Here is a 21,551-nt window from a genome sequence, read left to right as displayed (position 1 = left end):
TAGACCAGTAATGCTTTATTCCTTAATGGGATGTTTATTTTTTCCAAAGTAGCTACTAGGCAGATAACTGATACTGTAGGCTATACCAAAAATGTTTTCACCTAAAGCTGTAATGTAGCTTATTGTTTTTTATTATGAGGAATGGAATTTGCGTGATGGACTGTAATGTGATAAAAAAGGAACCCATTAGGATGTTTCTATTACCATGTGCACAATCTAACTAGAGCCATTGAAAGATTGCAGCTCAGAGCACAAAGACTGAATACCATCTGCTTAGTGTTCTGTATTAATGTAATGAAGACTATTCTTATCGCTGCTCGACAATTTGCATAATGTGCAAAAGCCCTATTGTGCTGTGGATGAAGTACTATATTGTCTCGTTTTCCAAACTTTGGGTTTTGTGGCATAATATAAGACAAAGAAGCTCTTGGAGCCACTCCATGCTGTTCTTAAGGAATTCCAGTGAAGTAAAAGGAAGGTCAGCTGGAGTCACTGCGCCATATGAACTGCGTTAAGTTGACTTTGTCCAATTGAACACGATGGAACTGCACAATTCGAATAAATAGGTTCTATTACTTTATTTTCATAGATTAGGAAAATGATAGTAATGAAAATGTAACTGATCGAATTAATCTGCATAGTGCTATAGGGTTTATCTTATGTGCAGAAATGCTTTGAGAGGTATTCGAGAAAAGTCCCGTGTCATCGCGAAACACTGTTTCTCTTTACAACACTGAGGTCAGCAGTTTAGCATTCTGCCTCACTCACAGCAGCAGAGAGGAGCTGCATCACCAGTCCCATCCCATCTAGAGAAAACAATAAAGGGAATAAAACTTGTCCAACCAGATGTTTTCTGTATTAAAGTATGACTGTGTGTTGACGCGCTCATTCATCGATTGAACTATTGTCTCGTTATAAAATATAGAAGCATCTGCCCATCAATTAAACCACTCCTTCGCCCGCTCGCACGACACAATATGAATCCTATCCTACTATGGTGAAGGTTTATGAATATTAACGACGCAAAGGCCGACGACGCTTCCATGCGTCTAGAGCTAGGCAATTTGCCTAATTAATATTCATGAGCGAAGTTTTTCATTCGCAAATTTGTTAGATGTCCTCACAACGTCAGCCTTTTCAGCAAACCATTTCGCCGTACGTCTCGTTACGTCACTGATTTGCATATGTCAAGTTCAGCAAATCACTTCGTCCTAGTGGCCGAGCGTCGTTACGTAATTAATATTCATGGGACAAGCCTTCACAGTAGTACGCTAGCTTTTTCTGAAACTGTCAGGCTGACCGGGTGGAGAATGCGGTGGTCAAGTGCGCCGTTTTTATCACCATTTCTTTTCTCTGATATCTCGTCAGTGGACAAATTATCGAAACGTCCTGTAGTACGTAGATTCGTGTGATGATGGAGATGAAAGGAAAACTCTGAAACAAGTTAAATGTCGTTATTACACGGAGAAGAGAGAGTTTCTTCCGGACTGTTTCGGTTATCAGCGCGGGATTTTGCTGTGGATACCCAGCCCTGTTCAACCTTGTGCCGCCAATGACAAGTTCAGCGCCGCGTATCATAAACCTCACCTTTAGACGACCACTATGGTGCTTTGGGAATCAGTGAAGTGGACGAATATACATGTCATTTCCTTGCAGCATCCGAGTCCTTCAGCATCAGAATCCGTTGAAGCCGGTTTATCCTGTCCTGTAACTTACTTAACATTACGTGTCAAGTGCACCGAGTACAATTAGGCTACTTTAAACATCATTGCTGAAATATTCTTTCTTGGACAAAGAAAAAACATTTAGAGCCTGGTAAATCCTGATATTTTATAACTCCTCCTGCCTGTTCACGTTTTAACTTATTTCATTTGAATGAAATCCTGTATTTGCATAGCTACTAGTCTCTTCCCTGCAGGCAATTTCCATTGCTGGTTTGGTTTTGGTCTAGATGGTGGACCAGCAACATGAAGCTGCTTGACCTAGAGAGACTTTCTGGTTAAGCCTTAACTATGCTGGTGTCTTCTTGACAGAATGGTCTTTTTGTGTTATTTTGTATATGTATCAGAGTTTAAGACTGAAGTTACAGTAGACTGAAGTACAGTACGCATTTTCTCAACTTTTACATTTTGACAGTAATCCAAGATGTCATCAGTGATCAGCCCAGTGTCATTGAGTGAGCTGCCCATGGATAACTGGATGGCCAATCTGCCCAGTGCACTGTGGGATACCCCTCTCTGTTACATGGCTATTCCAGGTATTTAACCTCAAACTTTATGTATACATTCACTAATCGTATGCAAAATCTTTTTCTTAATATGCACTTCTGATTAGTGCAACAACAACAAAAAATGTTTTGTGTGAATTTGATAAATTTTTCAGTTTTCATTAAAGGGTTAGCTCCCCCCAAAAAGAAAATTCTGTCATTAATTACTTCTCCTAATTTCGTTCTACACAAGCTAGCACTCGGAAAGCGTTCCTCCCATAGGGGCGGCCATTGCTAACCAAGCCATCCCCTGCTGTTAGCATCCCATTGACTCCCATTCATTTTTGAGACACTTTGACAGTGAATAACTTTACATCTGAGGCATTTAAAGACTCAATTTGTTCATTGTTTGTTTCTAAAGAAACACGACAATGCATAAAAGGCTCCATTACCTTGCATCTTACACTATCGCCCCGTAGAAGCTGTTTTTGTAAAAAAAATAGGCTAACGATTGCGTCATAACCAACGCGACTCTGTCGCACAGTTGAGAAATTACCGTATAGACAGGAGGAGACGCTCAGAAGCAATCTTTTACTGTCTATGAGACAGTCGGGGGGACGTGGAGACATAAAGTCTGATAAAGTCAAGAGAGAAGAATTGGGAGAAGCCGATAGTGAGCCAAAAGCAACGGGACAAAACATTTAAACAACGTGATTCAGATTTTACTTGTCACAACTACTAGAAGACCTACAACTGTCAGACAGGTTGCTTACGTCACATCTACGTTGTCAAGCTCAGTCTGAGCCTGCGCAGTTCGCTCAGCCATCAGGAAGTGAGTGCTTCTAATTGACCTCACTTTCCGCCATTGAGTTCTATGGGAACGCTCTGTCCATTTCTTTTACTGTCTATGGTTCTACACCCGTAAGAACTCTGTTCATCTTCGGAACACAAATTAAGATATTTTTGTTGAAATCCGATGGCTCAGAAAGGCCCAAAAAAGGCACTAAAGATGTTGTTAAGTCCATCTCACTATAGACTTTATATGGTTTCAATTTAATATAAATAATACATAGCTATGTATTGAAAGTGTGGATGTTGTTACTTTTGGAGTGTGTCATTGCTTTTTCTATTTCTGATCAACCGGATACCTTTTTTTCAGTCTGCTTATATTTGCTTAGACAGTTCATTACCATTAATGCTCATGGTCACTGTGTCATCGTTCTGATGGGTTTGTAGGGAGCCATAATGCCATAACCTACTGCCTGGATAAGAATGACCGCTCTCCAGTGGACCTCACTCAACCAGATATGTTGCAAAAGCTGGACAAGTACATGAAACCCATCATAAGGCCATTTGTATACAAATGGGCAATAGCACAGGTACGTAGTTATGATCTGATCGTGGTTATTCAATGTAATTGCAATTATTTGAGAGAACTGCAATAAAGTGTGAAGTTTAAATTTTATTCACATTCGTTTTGCCTTCCAAATAAGTGAAATTCTATTGTAGTTATTTAATATTCTATTATAAATAACTAATTATACAAATTATACAAATATTATTATTTTTCACAGCACTGAAGTTAATCATATGTGCTATTATTATAAATTTCATTATTATATTATGACCGGTGTGAAGTTTTATAATATATATATATATATATATATATATATATATATATATATATATATATATATATATACACACACAGTGGAGATCAAAATTAGAAAACAATTTAGAAACATTAGATTTTTTTTTCAGAAATATTGCTGATATTCATTGGTTGAAATTAGAAGGAAGCTGTGGGTATACCATTGTTCTGCTAGCATGTTTTACAAAATACAAAGGTACTTCCACAAAAACCTTTATTTTGTCGAAAACACTGTGATCAAATATAGAGAACAATAACCAATGCAGCACACAAAAAACATTACTACTAAAATGTTATGGCTTACAGCAGTCAACAATTAGTAGGTGGTATAGAAGCCCTTGCTTTAAATTAGCTCAGCACATATGGGGCCACAAGACATCACTAGATACTCACACTACTCCGGTGTGATCTTGGTCCACTCTTCTTCCAATCTCTTCCACAGTTCAGTAACTGTAGTGGGTTTCTTAGCCATAACTTTGTCGCTAATGATTTTACATAGATTTTCAATGGGGTTTAGATCAGACTCTGGGCTGGCCATTTCATTATTTCAATGTTCTCACGTTCAAAGAACTGCTTTACCTGTTTTACAGTGTGATAGGGGGCATTGTCTTGGATAAAAATTGCTGGCTGATTAGGAGATGCTCGCAGTGAAGGGACCACTTGTTGCTGAAGGAGGTTATGATAAACAGGTTCTGAGGTTCTGTCATGTAGCTGTATAATAGGCCCAACTCCTGCTGCAGAAACATCCTCAAAACCATGCCACTTCCTCCTCCATCTTTCACTGACTTCTTTGGGCACTTTGTGTTCAATATTTTCCCATTTTGATGCTGAACATAATGTTTTCCATCGGACCCAAAGAAATTAAACTTGCATTATCACCAAAATTAACTTTGGACCAGTTCTCCTCTGTTCACACAACATTCTCCCCAGCAAAGGTTAGTCTAGCCTTTTGATTCTTTCTGCTGATGAGAGGCTTGGTCACTGCAGAGTGAGCTTTAGTATGAATTCTTTTAAATGACAAGACACTGTATGGCGAGACAGATCCTTACTGTGTTCAGCTCTGAACTGGCGAGTAATTCCAGCTGCAGTGTTATACCGATTCCCCATGGAAAGTCTCCGCATTGTCCTGTCCTCTCGTGCATTGGTCTTGCGTACCTTTTGGTACTTGAATGAATTTGTTTCTTTGTAAAGCAGATTTTGAATGACCAACTTCTTTTGCAATAGCTGAAAGGGCCCTTTGGCCTTTATCTGGACAACCTGGTGTCGTAGGGTTTCAGTAACCTTACAGCCGCTTGCCATCTTGCAAAGTTGAAAATTGGAAATTTTGCTTCAATTAAATATGGCTTGCCAGATTATTAGCACCAAGTGCCAGATTAACACCCAACGTTTGAAGGTATTTGAAAGTGTTCTCTAATTTTGATCAGCTTTATTTTTCAATTGTTTTATAATATGCAAAAAAAATTCCCTTCTGCTCCTGTTAGGGTAATTTCAAAAAGGACTAAGCAGTGACCTTGTAATTTAGGAAATTGTATGTTCTCTAATTTTGATCTCTACTATATATATATATATATATATATATATATATATATATATATATATATATATATATATATATATATATATATATATATGTATATGTATATATATATATATATATATATATGTATATATATATATGTATATATATATATATATATATATGTATATGTGTGTGTGTGTGTGTGTGTGTGTGTGTGTGTGTTAAAAAAAGTTTATTTATTTCAAATTTATTTGTTAAATTTATTTAAATAAAATTATATATTTATTTAGTAGTCTTTTTATTTAAAGTAATTACATTTAAAGGGGAAGACATAAAATAAATAAGACTATAGACTAAAAGAAGTCTAATTTTAGTTGTGAAGTTATTTTAACTATTTGTAATAATATTTTATTTTAAAATATGCACACATTCATGAGTAGTTTGCATCGTTTAGCATTTCTATCATGAAACAGTCGTGAAACATTAAATGTTTCATATCGATGAGTGCTGTTAGACTGATGAGACACACCAGCATAAAATCTAATTTTTGAAAACATTTTGTCATTCTAACATCAAACAGAGCGTTGTGTAATGGAGTGCAGTCTGGTGGTTACAACCCTTACTGTGTTACATGATCAAAAGTAATTGTTAATTGCAATTATTTGTATGATGATTCATTGTCAGTACAAAATTCATAATTGTGACAGGCTTAGTTTGTCATCGCTGACTTTTTCAGAAAGATTTTTTGATTAGTCATAATCTCACAATCACCATTTAATGTTTCTGTTTTTTCCATTGGATTACTGGGAACCATTTGGGACAATGGTTGTACAATTCACAATTACATGAAAAAATAGTAAACTGTTTGAGTTCAATGAAAGTCTTGGTGTTCTTCATTATATTAAAATACAAAATAATTAAAGGTTCCCTAGAATGAGTTGAAACAATATGTTAAATTGTTCTCTGATATCTACATAGATGGTACGTGGCTTATTTAAGGGCAAAATTGTCCAGATACAGTTTTACAGCTCCATTTACAACCCTATTAATTGTCCCTAGGATGTAATGCTCTGTTTTTGCCTTATTTGGAAGAGTCATGAATATTAATGTTGAGCTCTGCTCTGATTGGCTTATTTCAGCAGCTCGCAGCACACAGCATTTCAGTTGTTCAGCGAAGCGGCTCGTGAGTCCTGACAGAACACAGACGAACTGAATGACACTTTAAGCAGAACATCTCAATGGAGATTGCTAAAATGCAGCCTACTTGTTTATTTGTGTTTCAGATCATCCGCACGCGAGAGAGAGCTCGTGTGCATATGGTTGCCAGATTGTACATATTTAGGTAAAACACCGGTTAGTATATGTTCCTTTCACAGAAAAGCACTGATTGGGGGATTTAAATTACTGAAATCTGGCAACCGCATGCAAGAATGCTCTTCTTTCCTCCTGACAAAACCAAAACCAGTGGTGACTCGTCTTTGTTCGTCAACGATATTGCATGTTTATATAACGTTAGTCACAATGTAGGCTAAGGTTACGCAGTGACTGTGATGTACTCTGAAATACAAGCATGCAAAAACATCATACTTAAGTTCTCAAAAATATAAATATACATATTTTTACAAAATGAATAGCCTTGTCAAATGACTATCGTTTTAACTTAAATGGTGGAAAAGGTGACGTTTGCTAGAAGGATCGAGTGAACGATCTGTAAGCAAAGTATCTATGGTTGTATTTTGTAATACAAAATAATAACTAATAATTAACCTTTTTCATTAGACACACTATTTAATTTTGTATGGTACTTGGAGTTTCTTATTGTTACTGTATTAGCATCTTCTCTCTAAGGTCTCTCTAAAAAACTTTCAATTTATGAAAGTTTCAATTCAATTCTTTCAATCAGAAATTGTTTAAAAAGTCAATAAGTGGATAAAACCTCTACTTAGTGCTTGCAGGAATACAGTTGTAATTGCCACTTTCTTCAGTTTTAGACGCTGAGCGAAGCTTGCTTGAAATGGGCCGAACAAACGAACGATCTTCAGTTAAATTGTTGTGGTATCCAATTATAATAAACATCAACCATGAATCTTGACATTTTTTTATCTGTGGGAAGGGTAGAAAAGTCCTCACGTCCCCTGCACAGCCTGGAACATGACATTTGTGTCATGAGAAGCTGCCGTTTTTGCTATTCTCAAGTGTCTTGTTTACTTGCAGTCCCGATGATTCGCGCCGTCAGTTCCGCCTGACAATGAACATGTTTGGACCATTGAAGATGTTGGGGGCGTGCATATAAATGATCCCCAATGTTTGCGTCATGGTTGGCCTCATATTGAGAATTACTTATTTTTCTGTGGTGTTTTTCATGCACAAGATTTACATAAGAAGTAGGAGGCAATGTTGTTTGAGACTCACAATATGTTATGTCCATGTACTGAACTCTTATTATTTCACTATGGCAAGGTTAATACAATTTTTCATTCTAGGGCACCTTTAATACTTGATCAGAGAAGGCACGATCAAATTCCTTACATTCAACATTCTTTCCTTTCGGAATCCATAACTGCTTAAGGCATAAAAGCTGAAATAAATGCAGTTATGTTGGGTATGGTATCCCTCATGAGGTTATATAGACAAATTTATGTCAGCCTGCATCAGCAGATTCCTGTAGAACGCAAGCCTCTGAAGTCTATCAGCATGAGAGGCAATAAATTGCCGTCTGTTGTCATGGAGAAATCAATCAAACACTCAGCTTTGCTACTGTGAAAGCTTTAAAAACACAATTTGATGGGATAGTTATGACAAAAGTAACACTGATGGAAGAGCATTGTCCCAAATGTATAGAATAGATACCAATCAATATAAATACAGTTACGTTTTTACATAGATGGTTATGTCACTTTCAGTGGTTTCATTCACACTGTTTGTCTCTTCAGCTAGCTGTTCAGTACTATCTTTACTACACCTGCATTGTTAATGAATGTGCTTTACATTATTTACCATAGGAGTCTTGCATTAGGGAGCAGTTAGATTGTGGAGTGCGATACTGTGACCTGAGGATAGCACATAGGCCTAATGACAGCTCAAATGATCTCTACTTCTACCATGGTGTTTATACCAGTATAACTGTGGAGGTAAGACTATGAAAACAACTGATCGAACTAAATATGTATATTTAAAAGACTGCCAAGGCCTTTAATGATTTAAAATAGAGCATTACATTTCCCAGTATCTGTTTGTTTTGTATTTTGATATGTGCAGTAGTTCTAATATGATGAATGTTTGATGAATTGAAATACGTGCTTTTTAACTGAATCAAACTAATTTATTGTGTTATTTCAGATAGTTTTAAAAGAGATCAGAGAGTGGTTGGATGTTCATCCAAAGGAGGTAGTCATCCTCTCATTTAGCCACTTCATTGGCCTCAGTCAAGAGCTTCACACACTGCTCGTCTCAACTATAATGAGTGTTTTTGATTCCAAACTCTGCCCCAAAATGGTATGCATCAATTTTAGAAATATATGATGGGAACAATATATATATATATACACAATATAAGTAACAATATATTTCTAATGCATTATGAAAATATACTTCTGATTTTTCTGTCAGGAGCATGTGACATTACGGACATTATGGGGCCAGGGTCATCAAGTTATTGTTTCATATGAGCACAATATTGCCAACTGCCACAGAGAATTGTGGTTCCCTATACCTTATTGGTGGGCCAACAAGTGCAAGGCTGAAGCGCTGATCGAGGAATTTGAACGAAGAAAACAAAATGGCCGGCCAGGTAATACTTAATGATATGTCATTTTTAAAAAAGAAAATTAAATAATTTATTTATTCTCCTGATAAAAACATCATCCATGGAAAAGTGACACTGCTTCCTCTAACAATGATTCATAAGCTGTTATTTTATTAATTAATCTCTTGATAAAACGATAATCTTTGGAAAAGTTAAATGTTTCCGTAACAGTAACGCTTCAAGATTTTATTTATTTTATTTTATTGATTTATTTAATTATTTTTTTGTTTTTTATTTGATAAAATGATAATCTTTGGAAAAGTGAAAAGGTTTTCTGTAACAATAATTCAAAAGCTGTTATTTTATTAATTATTTTCTTGATAATCTTGTAACAATACCTCATGAGCTTTTATTTTATTTTTTAATTTTGAAAAGGATCATCCATAGAAAAGTAAAAATGTGTCATGTAACAATAATTCATGAGCTATTATTTTTATTAATTATTCTCTTGATAAAAAGATAATCTTTGGAAAAGTGAAATGTTTACATAACAGTAACTCATAAGAATGTATTTATTTGTTTGTTTGTTTGTTTGTCTATTTATTTATAGAATGATCTTCTTTGGAAAAGTGAAAATCTTTTCTGTAACAATAATTCAAAAGCTGTTATTTTATTAATTATTCTCTAGGCAATCTTGTAACAGTAACTCCTGAGCTTTTTTGTTGTTGTTGAGAAAAGGATCATCCTCAGAAAAGTAAAAATGTGTCATTTAACAGTAATTCATAAGCTGGTATTTTTATTCATTATTCTCTTGATAATCTTTGGAAAAGTGAAATGTTTCCTGGAACAGTAACTTGTTTTTATTATTATTATTTTAATTTTTCATAATTTTATTTTATTCTCTTTATAAAAAACATAATTTCTTGGAAAAGTGAAATGTCTTGTGTAAAAGTAACTCAAGCTTTTATTTTATTGACAAAACTATCATTCTTGGAAAAGTGAAATTAAAACATTTTACATTACATTTAAGCATTTAGCAGAGCCTTTTAGCCAAAGCGACTTACAACTGAGGAGTACAGGAAGAGATCTGTCATGAAGAGGCAAAGAAATGCAAAAAGTGCCTTAAATACATAAATTTGGATATTACTCAGAGTAGCAAAAGCTATAATAGGGAGGGAAAAGAGAAAAATAGAGGAAGAAGAGTTAGATTTTTTTTTATGTTTTATTTGTTATTATTATTATAAGATTAAGTGCTCACGGAAGAGATGAGTTTTTACCAGATTTAAAAATCAGTTTCCGTGTGCCATTTTCCACAGGTGGCTTTTTTGTGACTGGCATCAATCTTACTGAAGATCTGAAGTACATATGCTCCCATCCCACAGAATCACTGAAGGATGTGGTGATGTCTACATATCCCACATTACTTAGCTGGGTCAAGCAACAGAAGCCTGGCCCTAACACCGGCTCCCTCAATATAATAGCTGGGGACTTTGTGACTGAGAGCCAGTTCATACCAACTGTTATTGCACTAAATGAAAGTCTGCTAAACAGGACCATGATACCAGAGTCTTGACCCTTTTAGTCTGCACAATGTATTTAACATTTGAAGAATGAAGTGCTTCTTTTTCTTGTGATGTTTTTTATACTAGTCAACTTTGCACTTTATTTTATAAGAGTGCTTACACACTAGGGTTTATGCTGCGTCCGCTCCATTCATTTCAGATGGTGCATTGCAAGGACTTTCCATGCCCTCAAAATGGATGCTGTTCATCAAATGCTCCGTCATAGAGCTGTATCTAGTGTGTAAGCACCCTGAGGGTGATAGATATATTGAGTTATGGGTAGAATAATGTAATGCACTGACTTTTATGACTTGAATTTACTGTCTTAAGCTTATTTATGCAGTCACCAATATATACCTCTGATTTTGCAAAACTGTTGATCATTTTTAAGGACCTAGCTCCAAGTGGATGTCACTGTCAAGGTCCCAGTCACCACAACTTTACATGCAGTACAGCACCAGACACAAGCACATTACAGGATGCAATAAGTTCCCTGGGAGCATCAGAGTTTCAGTCTGCATGAGAATTGCTGAAGAATATACTGAACTCAAGCCTGCACAAATGGATTATAAAACACTCAGGATTGTTCATTCTTTATGAACTACACTCTTTTCAGTTTTCTACTGTGTGGTATGGTGATGGAAATATGATTCAAATAAGTACATTTCTGCATGGTGCACACAATCAAAAGCATGAAGAGACAGACACTGGGATATTTCTATGGTTGCACATATGTTCTCCGTCATAGCATGCAAATTAAACAAATTTAATCAAGATATTAGTTGTGCATTATAAACAAATATGCTTATACTAACACACTATCAGCAATTGAATGGAATATAACATATTCACATTTAGTATTTAAAGATTTACAATAAATAAAAACATCTAACAATGCTATTAAATTGTTTTTATTTTATAGTCATTTTTTGTCTAATTCCTTAATAAGCTTTTACACATCCACCAAATTTGGCTCAGTCCTTCAGGTTGTTCTGGCTTAATGTTTGTAGCTATTTTAGCTTTGAGCCTAACCCTCTTTTATTCAAGAAAGCAATTCCTAATAATGCAAATAAATACTTATTTATAGTAATATTTATGCCATGTTTGAGTTCCGGTGTAACAATAACATTGAGTTTTAACAACTCACTGTTATTGTTACACTGAAACTCAAACATGGCAGAAATATTACTTTTTTTTTTTATTCCATCAACTTACAAACAGAAGAAAGAGAGCAAGAATTAGCTGATATGCAAAACGGCATATAAACAATGCTTTGTTATATTGATTATGGACTATGGTGTAAGCCTGTAGTCAAAGTCAAACCTTTGATAATGGGATTTTTTTTGTCTCCTCTCAGCTCAAAGATGAAAGGTCACCAGATTTCCAAACCACAGTTTGGAATGAGAGAGAGAGAGAGAGAGAGAGAGAGAGAGAGAGAGAGAGAGAGAGAGAGAGAGAGAGAGAGACTAAATTAAATTAATTGTGTGTCTAAAGGGAATAATTATGCTCTGGTAAAACTTATTATGATTATGGTTTATAAATAACAGGATGTCGAAAAGAGCTTAGCCAATGATCAGCTTATGAGAACGTCTAATAGGCCTTTATTTTTTTGGAATGCTGAATATATATTTTTGTTTTTCCCGTATTTTTGGAAATTAGTTATCAGGGAACATGGCAAAAATGTATTAAGATTCACAAAAGTCTTTCTTTGCTTTTGTAATATTGTGATAAAAGAAAAAACGACGAGGAAATGAAAATGCAGAACAGGAATGACCAAGATTTCTATCAGTAGTCTAAACGAAAAAATGTTTTGGGCGGTTTTAGTAGATAACTCATGAACGAACGAAAAAGTTGTTCTGCGATCAGCTGTAATTACAGCGTCAAAGCGTGAGAGAATGAAGCAGCAGGAAACAAGGAAATACATAGCTAGTCTTTCATGTTTACTAGCTAATAATCGCAACACGTTTGAAAGACTTTTATTTTCGTATAAAAAGGAGTTTGCTAACCGAAAGAACGTTTATGTGGTTGGGCTTTAAAAAGTTGGGCTTTGAGCCTCATTATCGATGGCGGTGTGTTATCTGTTGTTTCGCTCAAACACGTAACTTACGGTTTCAGCGGATCAACTCATTTTGTTTTCAAACGCCGCATCTGTAAAGAGCTACTGCTTTTATACACTCCGGTAAACTGATGGATCACATTAAAGAGGCTGAGATGAATCACGAGGAATGGATGTCATGTTTGCCAGAGAAACTGTGGGATGTCCCTTTAACAAATCTCTCAATACCAGGTGAGCCCCTGTGTAACAAGGAGGTTTTGTTTTTAACTAACTTAGAAGTAGCCGGTTCATTTATGAAATGTTATTATTTAATATATTGTACTATTTTATTGACCATTTAATTATCAAATATTATAAATATAACCAAAATCGACTCTTCTTTTTATGAAATACTGACGGATGTATTATAAATAATTTATCCGTAAACATTATTGTTTGTTTTAAGTTAGGCTAGTGCCCAAAATAACTTCCGCCGCCTACACGGCTCTTCTCTGATGGCGTTGTTACGATGAGTGGCACGAGTGCGGGACCAGGTGTCAGTGACAACAATCGTTTGATTATGGGGAATACACCACATAGCCTGACAAGCCGAGACCCACATCAAGATGTTTGCGGGCAGATTAAATTTGCTACCGCTAGGGTGCGTCTAGATTTCTAGGCTACCACATACAGAAATTGGGATAAAGAAACCCTGACTTTTTGCTATTTCAGATAGAGCTACGTGAAATAGTAAAGCAAAGGTATATTGGGGCAGTTCCATGAAGACATTTGAAAACAAATAAGAGGATCTTATTCAATAAGAGGACCAATTCGTAATGATACACACAGCCAGTGAGGGGATTTGAGTGTTGGAGTAATGTGATTTCTAGTTTTAGAGCAAGTTAGCACTCGTGCAGCTGCTTTCTGAACTCTTTAAGTGTTTAATAGAGCTCTTTGGTAACCCAGCGAAAACACTATTGCAGTAATCTAGTCTAGATGTAACAAATAACATGTTGGAGAGGAGAGACTGTCATGGACTTTGGAGATGTTTTGGAGATGCTTCCAAATTATCTTAAAAAAAGTAAAATTCTGAAAAGCACATCAAATAGATACGTTTCCATCACAAACCCCAGTTTTCTAATAATATAAATTTCAAAATCGTTTTAAATTATTCTGATGAAAAAATTGCCGGTCCATAAAATGTACAAGGATATGAAATGTTGAAATGACTTTCCAAAACATTTGTTTTCAGGTAGCCATGATGCAATGAGCTACTGTCTGGATATCACTTCTCCTCTGCTCCGGTCTGAGTCAGAGACCTTCAGGTTGCTGGATGGAGTGTTCTACTGTTTCACCCGGCCAGCTATTTACAAATGGGCCACTACTCAGGCAGGCATATACCTCAAAAAATTATTTTATTTTGACTGTTTAATATTTTATATTAGATATACAACCAGTGTTTCTCCCATAGTGTCAGTATACATTGTATACATGAGAAATGTTTTTGTAACATCATATCTGTATCAGAGCTCCTTATTGTGTTGCAAGCAGGTGCAAGACATTGTGGAGCAACTTACAGCAGGCATTCGATATTTTGATCTCCGGATTGCCAATAAACCGCATGATTCTTCCAAAGAGCTTTACTTCACCCATGTCATTTACACACATGCAACCGTTATTGTAAGTATATGCACATGTTGAGATGGATTAGCTATTTAAGTTCACCATTTTATTCTTTATTTTGTACATTTTCTACTTCATAAATACATTTTGTTTTATAGAAAACTCTACAGGCAGTTGCTTCGTGGCTTGAATCTCATCCCAAAGAAATCCTAATTCTGGCTTGTAGTCATTTTGAAGGCTTGGATCATAAACAACATGAGGAATTCATCTATTCTCTGAAGACAATATTTGGCTCTAAGCTATGCCCTTGCAATGTAAGAAACCATTTGGAATTTCAAACGCAACAACCTTTTTCCTCAATAGCATTCTGAGTAATACACAAAGAGTTGAATGTTGAGAATAATTAAAGCTACACTGTGTAACTTTTTTAGTTTATTCTTAGCTAAAAACACTTAGTTCTTTCAAAAATATATGTGCTCATTAATGTATATTTACTTCTTTCAAGTAATAAAGTATTCTCGTAAGTTTATAATATGCCATTGAAAATACATACGGGTGAGTGGTTCGAATGCCGGTCGCCATGTTGCCCCTCCATCTTGAAAGTACATTAGCCAAAGAGGGACATACCCGTAAACTCAAGCTTCGCCTTTCGCGTTTTAACACTCGATGGCACCGTGTCGAATGTGAAGAGGAGGATTGCCATGTTAATCTTGGACTTAATCGGCCACCGTAGGAGTTAAAACGAAATTGGAATTAAGAGGAACGGAAAATGGACGGTCATATACCATTTCACTGCTAGATGGGGGAAAATATCACAGTGTAGCTTTAAGACTTTCCTTTCGAAATGTGTTTGAAAGAAGTCTGTTACTGTCAAAAATACAGTATAAACTATAATATTGTGAAGTAATTAAAATAATTGTGTTCTATTTTAGAATGTAAATCATTCCTGTGATGCAAAGCTGAAAATTCAGCAGCTGTTACTCCAGTCTTCGGTCACATGATCATTCTGAAATCATTCTAATAAACTGATTTAGTGTTTAAGAAACATTTTTATTAACACTGTTGAATAGTTGTGCTGCTAAATATTTTTGTGAAAAGCATGATATACTAGCATTCAAAAGTTTGAGTTAAACAAGGACATTCAATTTATCAAAATATAAGGACACATTCAATTTATCAAAATATTGATCAAATAAATGCTGTTCTTTTAAACTTTTTATTCATCAAATAATCCTGAAAAAAGCATCATGGTTTCAGCAAAAACAATTTCAACATTAATACCAATAATAATTGATAATAAATTAGCACCAATAATAAAAATGAGCACCAAATCAGCATATTAGAATGATTTCCGAAGGATCATGTGACTGAAGACAGAAAATTCAGCTTTGCCACCACAGGAATAATTTACATTCTAAAATACCGTATATATTTAAAAAAAAAAAAAAAAAAGATAAATTAAATGGTGATATTATTGATCTGTTTTACTGTTTTTGATCAAATAAATGCAGCCATGGTGAGAATAAGAGACTTCTTTCAAAAACATAAAACATAAAATAAAAAAATCTTTGAATCCGAGTCCCAACTAGCGATCCTTCTCCGTTCATGTCCCCCTCTATCTCTGTCCATCTTCGCTTTCTGTGTCCTATCATAATAAAAGCAAAAACACCAAACTTTTCACCAACAGTGTTATGAAAACAGTTTGGAGTTTGCACTCCTTTACCAACACTTTAAACAGGCTCAAGCAACATGCTCAAAAAAGGTTACTGATTTGTTGTGTCATACTTATTTTTAAAGGAGGCCCTACTGACCTTGCGGAGCCTCTGGACATCAGGCTATCAAGTGGTTCTATCGTATGAGGACAAATCAGCAGCACGCCATGTGGAGTTGTGGCCTGCTATCCCGTACCTTTGGGCCAATAAGCCTGATGCAGAAGAGCTGATCCAGTATCTTGAACGGCGGAAACGGCAAGGTCGACCAGGTGAAAGAAGCTTTTGGCTGAAAAAAAAATATGGTTCCACATACTACCTTGTTTCTGATCAGAACATTTCTATTGCCCAGTGGGTTTTTTTGTAGCAGGCCTGAATTTGACGTCAGATCGCTGCTTCATCGCCTCGCACCCTCGGAAATCTCTTCAAACTCTGACCTTGGAGAATTGGAACTGTGTGAGGAAATGGCTGGAAGATCAGAAACCAGGAGCTGAACCCTCAAATCTAAACATAATAGCAGGCGACTTCATTGGACCTGTCCCGTTTTGCTCTCTTGTTATTGCGCTCAATAAAAAACTGCTGTAATCAACGAGCTGTTGAAGCACAATGTGTTAAGATGCATGGGGTTAGGGGTTTTTCATAAGAGAAGCCACACTGCAGGACTGGGGGTCAAATCTTCTGACACTGCCAGAATTTCGTCTGAGGTAAAACATGACAGTCAATAATTGGCTGTCATGAACATGTCAAACTACCGATAAAAGACTTCAGATTTTGGCCTAGGATCTTTTAGAATTCACAAAATTTGTCTCAGGTAGCCAAAATCGTAGTGTGAACCCGGCTTAAAAGTGTGTGCAGGTTAATGCCTACATGCAAGTGCAATATTTAATCCTCTGTGTGTTTACATATGCCTTTTACTGTATCATGCTGCTTAATGAACATTTTTTTAATAGACAGCATACATGTACAGTATTTTATAACTATTGTTTATATTAATGCAAATCAACGTTGTTTCCTAATGTCTCATTTTATTGTAATAAAATACAGATTTTCAGATATTTTAAATACACTGTTCATAAAGCAAATAAATATTTACACGTCATTATTGTGTGAATTGTTTTGGATGATGTCATTCTTGCTATGAAACAGGGGCCAGCTTTTGCTAGGTGACCTGAAACAGCTTCCTGTAGCGGCCATATGCAGCTTGGCTAATGATGACCTTGACTTCGGCGGTGCAGTCATCTCCAACATCATCTACCGCCTGAACCACGGCCTCCTTATACAGCCAACTGTGAAGGGCAAAGGGCAGCACATTAGCAAGTCTGTGGATAAAATAATTGAATGCCTTATACACTTTTACTTAACTTACGCTAATTGAGGGGTGTTGAGCTGCACCTTGATGGTCATTGTTTGTTTTCCGGTACACTTAACAACAGTTTCTTCAATCTTTTCTTTTAATACCTCCAGTCCATGATGGTTGAGAGCAGATATGGGGGTAACCTCAGGATCACTGGGCTTGTAGCTGTAAAATGTACACGTTTGTAAGTTTAATACTTGGGGTTTTGAATATAATATTACATGTACTTACTATAGTAATAACAGTAAATTATGCATAATTATATTCAAAATAATTATATATTTGTCATACATGAGAGAACCATGTTTATACAGGAAAGTAAGATACTTTGCTCTTTCTTTAAATTATTATTCTATTTTTCATCTTTACTTTTCTTTTTAAAACATTATTGTATTTTTATCATCTCACTAACCGTAAACCAAATCCTAACCGTAACTCTACAGTAAGTACATGTAGTTAATTAATATTACTCAGTAATTTAAAGCTGCTGTCCATAACTTTTTTTTGTGTTCAAGATTTGTAAAAATTATATAAAAAGAATGAATAACATTAATCCATTTTCCAAACCGTGTTTTTGTCTTAGTAGCTCCGGCTGCAATGTTCTTCTGCAAGATGCTTGCAGTTCTGTTTATTAACCTCTAGAGCAAAAAGTTATGGACTGCAGCTTCAAGTACAATGTAACTACATCCCTTAAAATAAAGTCTAACCAAATTAATTATTTAACTATTCGTTACTACATGACGGATTATGTCTCTCACCCTTCAATTAGGTCGATCTTATTATGCACCTCTATTATGGAGTTGAGTAGTCTTTCTGGAATCTGAAGATTCTTTAGGACATTCAGTACATTGACCTTTTGATTCACAGTTTCAGGATGACTGATGTCTCTCACATGAATTATGAGGTCCTGAAAAAGGAGAGGGTGTTAAACCTTCTGTAAATTCCGTAACATTTTACTAAAGCCTTCATATATGCATTACATAAGTATTTGAATGCATTAATTGTGTGTGTCTTGTAATGCAACTCATGCATAATGGAAACCACAGTTATAATACTTATCTATCTTTTGAACACACTTTTAGAGAGTATGATGCATTAAAACATGACAACTAATTTCAGATGTAACGAGTAATGTGCACATAGGATATGCATTTTAACTTGATTACAACTATTTATGAAAAGTTATGAAGCATTCACTGATCTATATAAATGTATTTATATATATTATTTATTTATGAATATCTGCATTCAACGTAAAGGCTTTAAGGCAAGTGTTACCAAACGTTCTATAACATTGGTAAAAATGTAATCTTTTTAGTGTTGTGTTTTGGATACATACAGAATGTGTCACATCCTCCAGTGTGGCAGAGAAAGAGTCAATAAGCTGGTGAGGGAGCTGGGACAAAAAGCCAATGGTGTCTACATACAGTACAGTCATGTGACTCGGCAGCTGTCCTGCATGTACTGTGACATCCAGGGTGGCAAAAAGCTGGTCTTTAGGCTGAAGACCGGCATCTCCAGTCAGTGCTTTAATGAGGGTTGTTTTACCTTCAGAAACAAACACTGTTAATGCATTTCTCATATACTAGATTAACAATTTAAAATGTACACAAACCTCACCACAGTTGGTGTAGCCCATGACAGAGATGATAGGAAAGTCTTTGTGTTTGCGCTGGGAGCGCAGCAGGTGCCTCTTCTTTCGAAGTCGCTCCAGGGCCGATCGGATCTTCAGCTCTCGCTCCTTTAACAATCGCTGCTGCACTTCATACAAGGTTTCACCTGCAGGCGCATTTTAGTTCCAGTTAAATACATTAACCTGGGATTAAAAATGCCCCTGGATTAAAAGTTTCCTCACCTGAGCCCATAATGTACCTTGAGCCGCCACCTTGCTGGTCTAAGTTTGCTACTTCATTTTTCAGGCGTGATCTTATGTGTTTAAGGAGAAGTTACATCTGTGTTTAGTGTTACTTAATAGCGCAATATAACATTGATTAAACCAGACTAATAATCAGACCACTGGACAAAATAAAACTCACTCACATTATGAATAAAGTACACAACCGTTCAAATGTTTGGGGTTAGTAAAGAACTTTTCTTCCAGCAAGGATGCGTTAAATTAAAGACATTTTACATTGTTACAGAAGATTTCTATTTCAAATAATTTTTACTGTATTTTGATCAAATAAATGCACCCTTTTTTGAGCATAAGAATTCAAAACATAACCTAACCTTTAACTTTTGAACGGTAGTGTTTGCCAGGAAAAGATTCATGATTTCATCAGGAAACAATATATAATTTACCTGAGCAATGGAATCTCTGCTAAAGAGATCTGCAGTTTGGCCTCTTTTGTTCTAGCGTTACATCGGAAAATATGCAGGACAAGTGAGTATCTATCAAGAACTTTTACTCCCCAGGCTTCCTGTAATTCTTTCTGAAACACAAATATAACACATTGTATGTTTCTAAGAAAAAAATACTGTCACTTTTATTAACAGGGAGGGACAATGCAGTCAAACATAGTTACAATACAATTACTGGAACCGATGTGCAGTATATAGAGTTTATAGCTAATAATGCTAATTTTCAACTCCTTTCCTTTTTTAAATAAATGATAAAACACATGTTTTACATTCACATTTCTTCAAACATGCACTAATTCACACATTCACTCACACAAAAAAAGAGGAAAGGAATAATATTTTAAAATGTTTACAGATTTGGTTTGTCTTTAGCTTTAGCTTTACAACCTTTTTTTTTAGGTCAGATGTTAATGAATTCCATAGCTTACAGCTTTTGACAGAAAAGGCTGTCTGAGCGACGCTTGTCCTGCAGTAAGGTATTATGCATTTGTAATTTGTAGTGCTTTTAGTAACTATTTTGCTGTTCTGTATTTGAATAAATTTAAAGTGGCTCAGGTGCTAAATTATGAATACATTTGAAAATTTATTTGAAAAAATAACATACGTCAATAAAAGCCTTCAAAGCTTAGTAAATTATATTTCTTGAGAAAATGACTGAGTTACAACAGTATTCAAAGTACAGTAGTTTTATAGTAATTATATAGCTATTATATACTTGACACACTATAATAGTTCAAATAGATTTTCTTTTGTGCACAAGTTTTAGAAGCCTTTGAAGTCAACGCTGAATACTCACTTCTGAGGAAGGTAAAAGACGCTCCACGTTCACAAAGACAGCTGTGACCCCAGGAGTAGCTCTGATCTTTTCTTAACAATGTATCAGAGCACAGATCAGATGTAATTTTGTGTCTAAAATATATTCTTTTTTCAAAACTAGTAAGCAATATACCTGTAAGAGTCTGGAAGTTTCCCTTGCCAAAAATTCTTTTATTTTCTGGCGTCTTGGTGGAAAGGATGATCTTGTCAACAACGCTCCATTTGTGTAAAGTGTTCACCAGCCCAACAGCCTCTTCCATCTGAAGTGCCGCTGTTAAAGAAAACAACACTGTATTCTGCAATATGTCACATTTATACACTAACTGAAATCAGTGCAACTAGTAACACTTTTTTATACCTGTGGTCAGATGCTGTTTTCTGCTGCCCCATTTCACATCAGGATGAACAATGAAGATCCGGTGGTCTTCTTTACCAATACCTGTGGGGATCTGCTGCTGGAACAGCTCCTCTATTTCAGCTTCATCAATTTCATCTTCCTCTTTCTCTAGATTGTTATCAGTGCTATGATTTTTGCTCTTGAACATGCGAGCTGCCAAAGACAAAGTCCTTGCTGGCAGAACTGGAACTGCAACCCCAGTCTTTAAACTTTGTTTGGTGCATGGTAAGATGATGGTAGCAACTAATTTTGAAGAACATATTATTGGTTTACATTTAGCAAAGTTCATATACCACCTACCTAAGACATGTTTGCATAGAAACACATGTTTGGCCAAGACTCTTATCTTGTTAAGATTCATCTACTCAGGTTATAGTTACAATATAATCAACGTCCAAAACATTACAGCGATATAAAGCAAAATCAGTACGAAATTTACTTATTTAGCTGTAAAAGTAACTGCATAACGCATAACAGTTTCACCATGCATGTTTTGGTGCGTCTTCCTCTCTTGTGCTTAATACGTGCGATTGCTCAACTGCGCCACTGGTAGGATAGATGCGGTATTACATA

General features: G+C 35.6%; 3 protein-coding genes across 4 annotated transcripts; 2 read left to right on the top strand and 1 right to left on the bottom strand.

The window, feature by feature from the left end:
- The first annotated feature begins 1,282 nt into the window (after nucleotides 1–1,282).
- Nucleotides 1,283–11,521, top strand: plcxd1 (phosphatidylinositol-specific phospholipase C, X domain containing 1). Its single transcript, XM_067458452.1, has 7 exons — nucleotides 1,283–1,815; nucleotides 2,137–2,257; nucleotides 3,443–3,585; nucleotides 8,379–8,507; nucleotides 8,716–8,871; nucleotides 8,986–9,166; nucleotides 10,438–11,521. Exons 2-7 carry the CDS (start codon nucleotides 2,146–2,148, stop codon nucleotides 10,692–10,694), a joined length of 978 nt encoding a protein of 325 aa, XP_067314553.1. The 5' UTR covers nucleotides 1,283–1,815; nucleotides 2,137–2,145; the 3' UTR covers nucleotides 10,695–11,521.
- A 1,037-nt stretch (nucleotides 11,522–12,558) lies between these two features.
- On the top strand, nucleotides 12,559–16,651 carry si:dkey-66a8.7 (PI-PLC X domain-containing protein 1). Of its 2 annotated transcripts, none has more exons than XM_067459940.1 (6): nucleotides 12,559–12,970; nucleotides 13,971–14,107; nucleotides 14,270–14,398; nucleotides 14,500–14,655; nucleotides 16,139–16,322; nucleotides 16,403–16,651. In XM_067459940.1, exons 1-6 carry the CDS (start codon nucleotides 12,871–12,873, stop codon nucleotides 16,633–16,635), a joined length of 939 nt encoding a protein of 312 aa, XP_067316041.1. In that variant the 5' UTR covers nucleotides 12,559–12,870; the 3' UTR covers nucleotides 16,636–16,651. The 2 variants fall into 2 exon arrangements, with proteins under 2 accessions (XP_067316041.1, XP_067316042.1); XM_067459941.1 differs by lacking the exon at nucleotides 12,559–12,970 and adding an exon at nucleotides 13,063–13,379.
- A 528-nt stretch (nucleotides 16,652–17,179) lies between these two features.
- gtpbp6 (GTP binding protein 6 (putative)) lies at nucleotides 17,180–21,514 on the bottom strand. The gene is made up of 10 exons (XM_067459939.1): nucleotides 20,940–21,514; nucleotides 20,715–20,852; nucleotides 20,562–20,632; nucleotides 19,706–19,836; nucleotides 19,260–19,330; nucleotides 19,025–19,183; nucleotides 18,744–18,952; nucleotides 18,163–18,311; nucleotides 17,417–17,569; nucleotides 17,180–17,336 (listed from the first exon to the last, which is right to left on the bottom strand). Exons 1-10 carry the CDS (start codon nucleotides 21,337–21,339, stop codon nucleotides 17,210–17,212), a joined length of 1,608 nt encoding a protein of 535 aa, XP_067316040.1. The 5' UTR covers nucleotides 21,340–21,514; the 3' UTR covers nucleotides 17,180–17,209.
- Nucleotides 21,515–21,551: the final 37 nt, after the last annotated feature.

Source organism: Pseudorasbora parva, chromosome 12 (genome assembly GCF_024679245.1).
Source record: "Pseudorasbora parva isolate DD20220531a chromosome 12, ASM2467924v1, whole genome shotgun sequence".
NCBI classification, from domain to species: Eukaryota; Metazoa; Chordata; class Actinopteri; order Cypriniformes; family Gobionidae; genus Pseudorasbora; species Pseudorasbora parva.
This window is presented reverse-complemented; position numbering and strand designations above follow the sequence as displayed.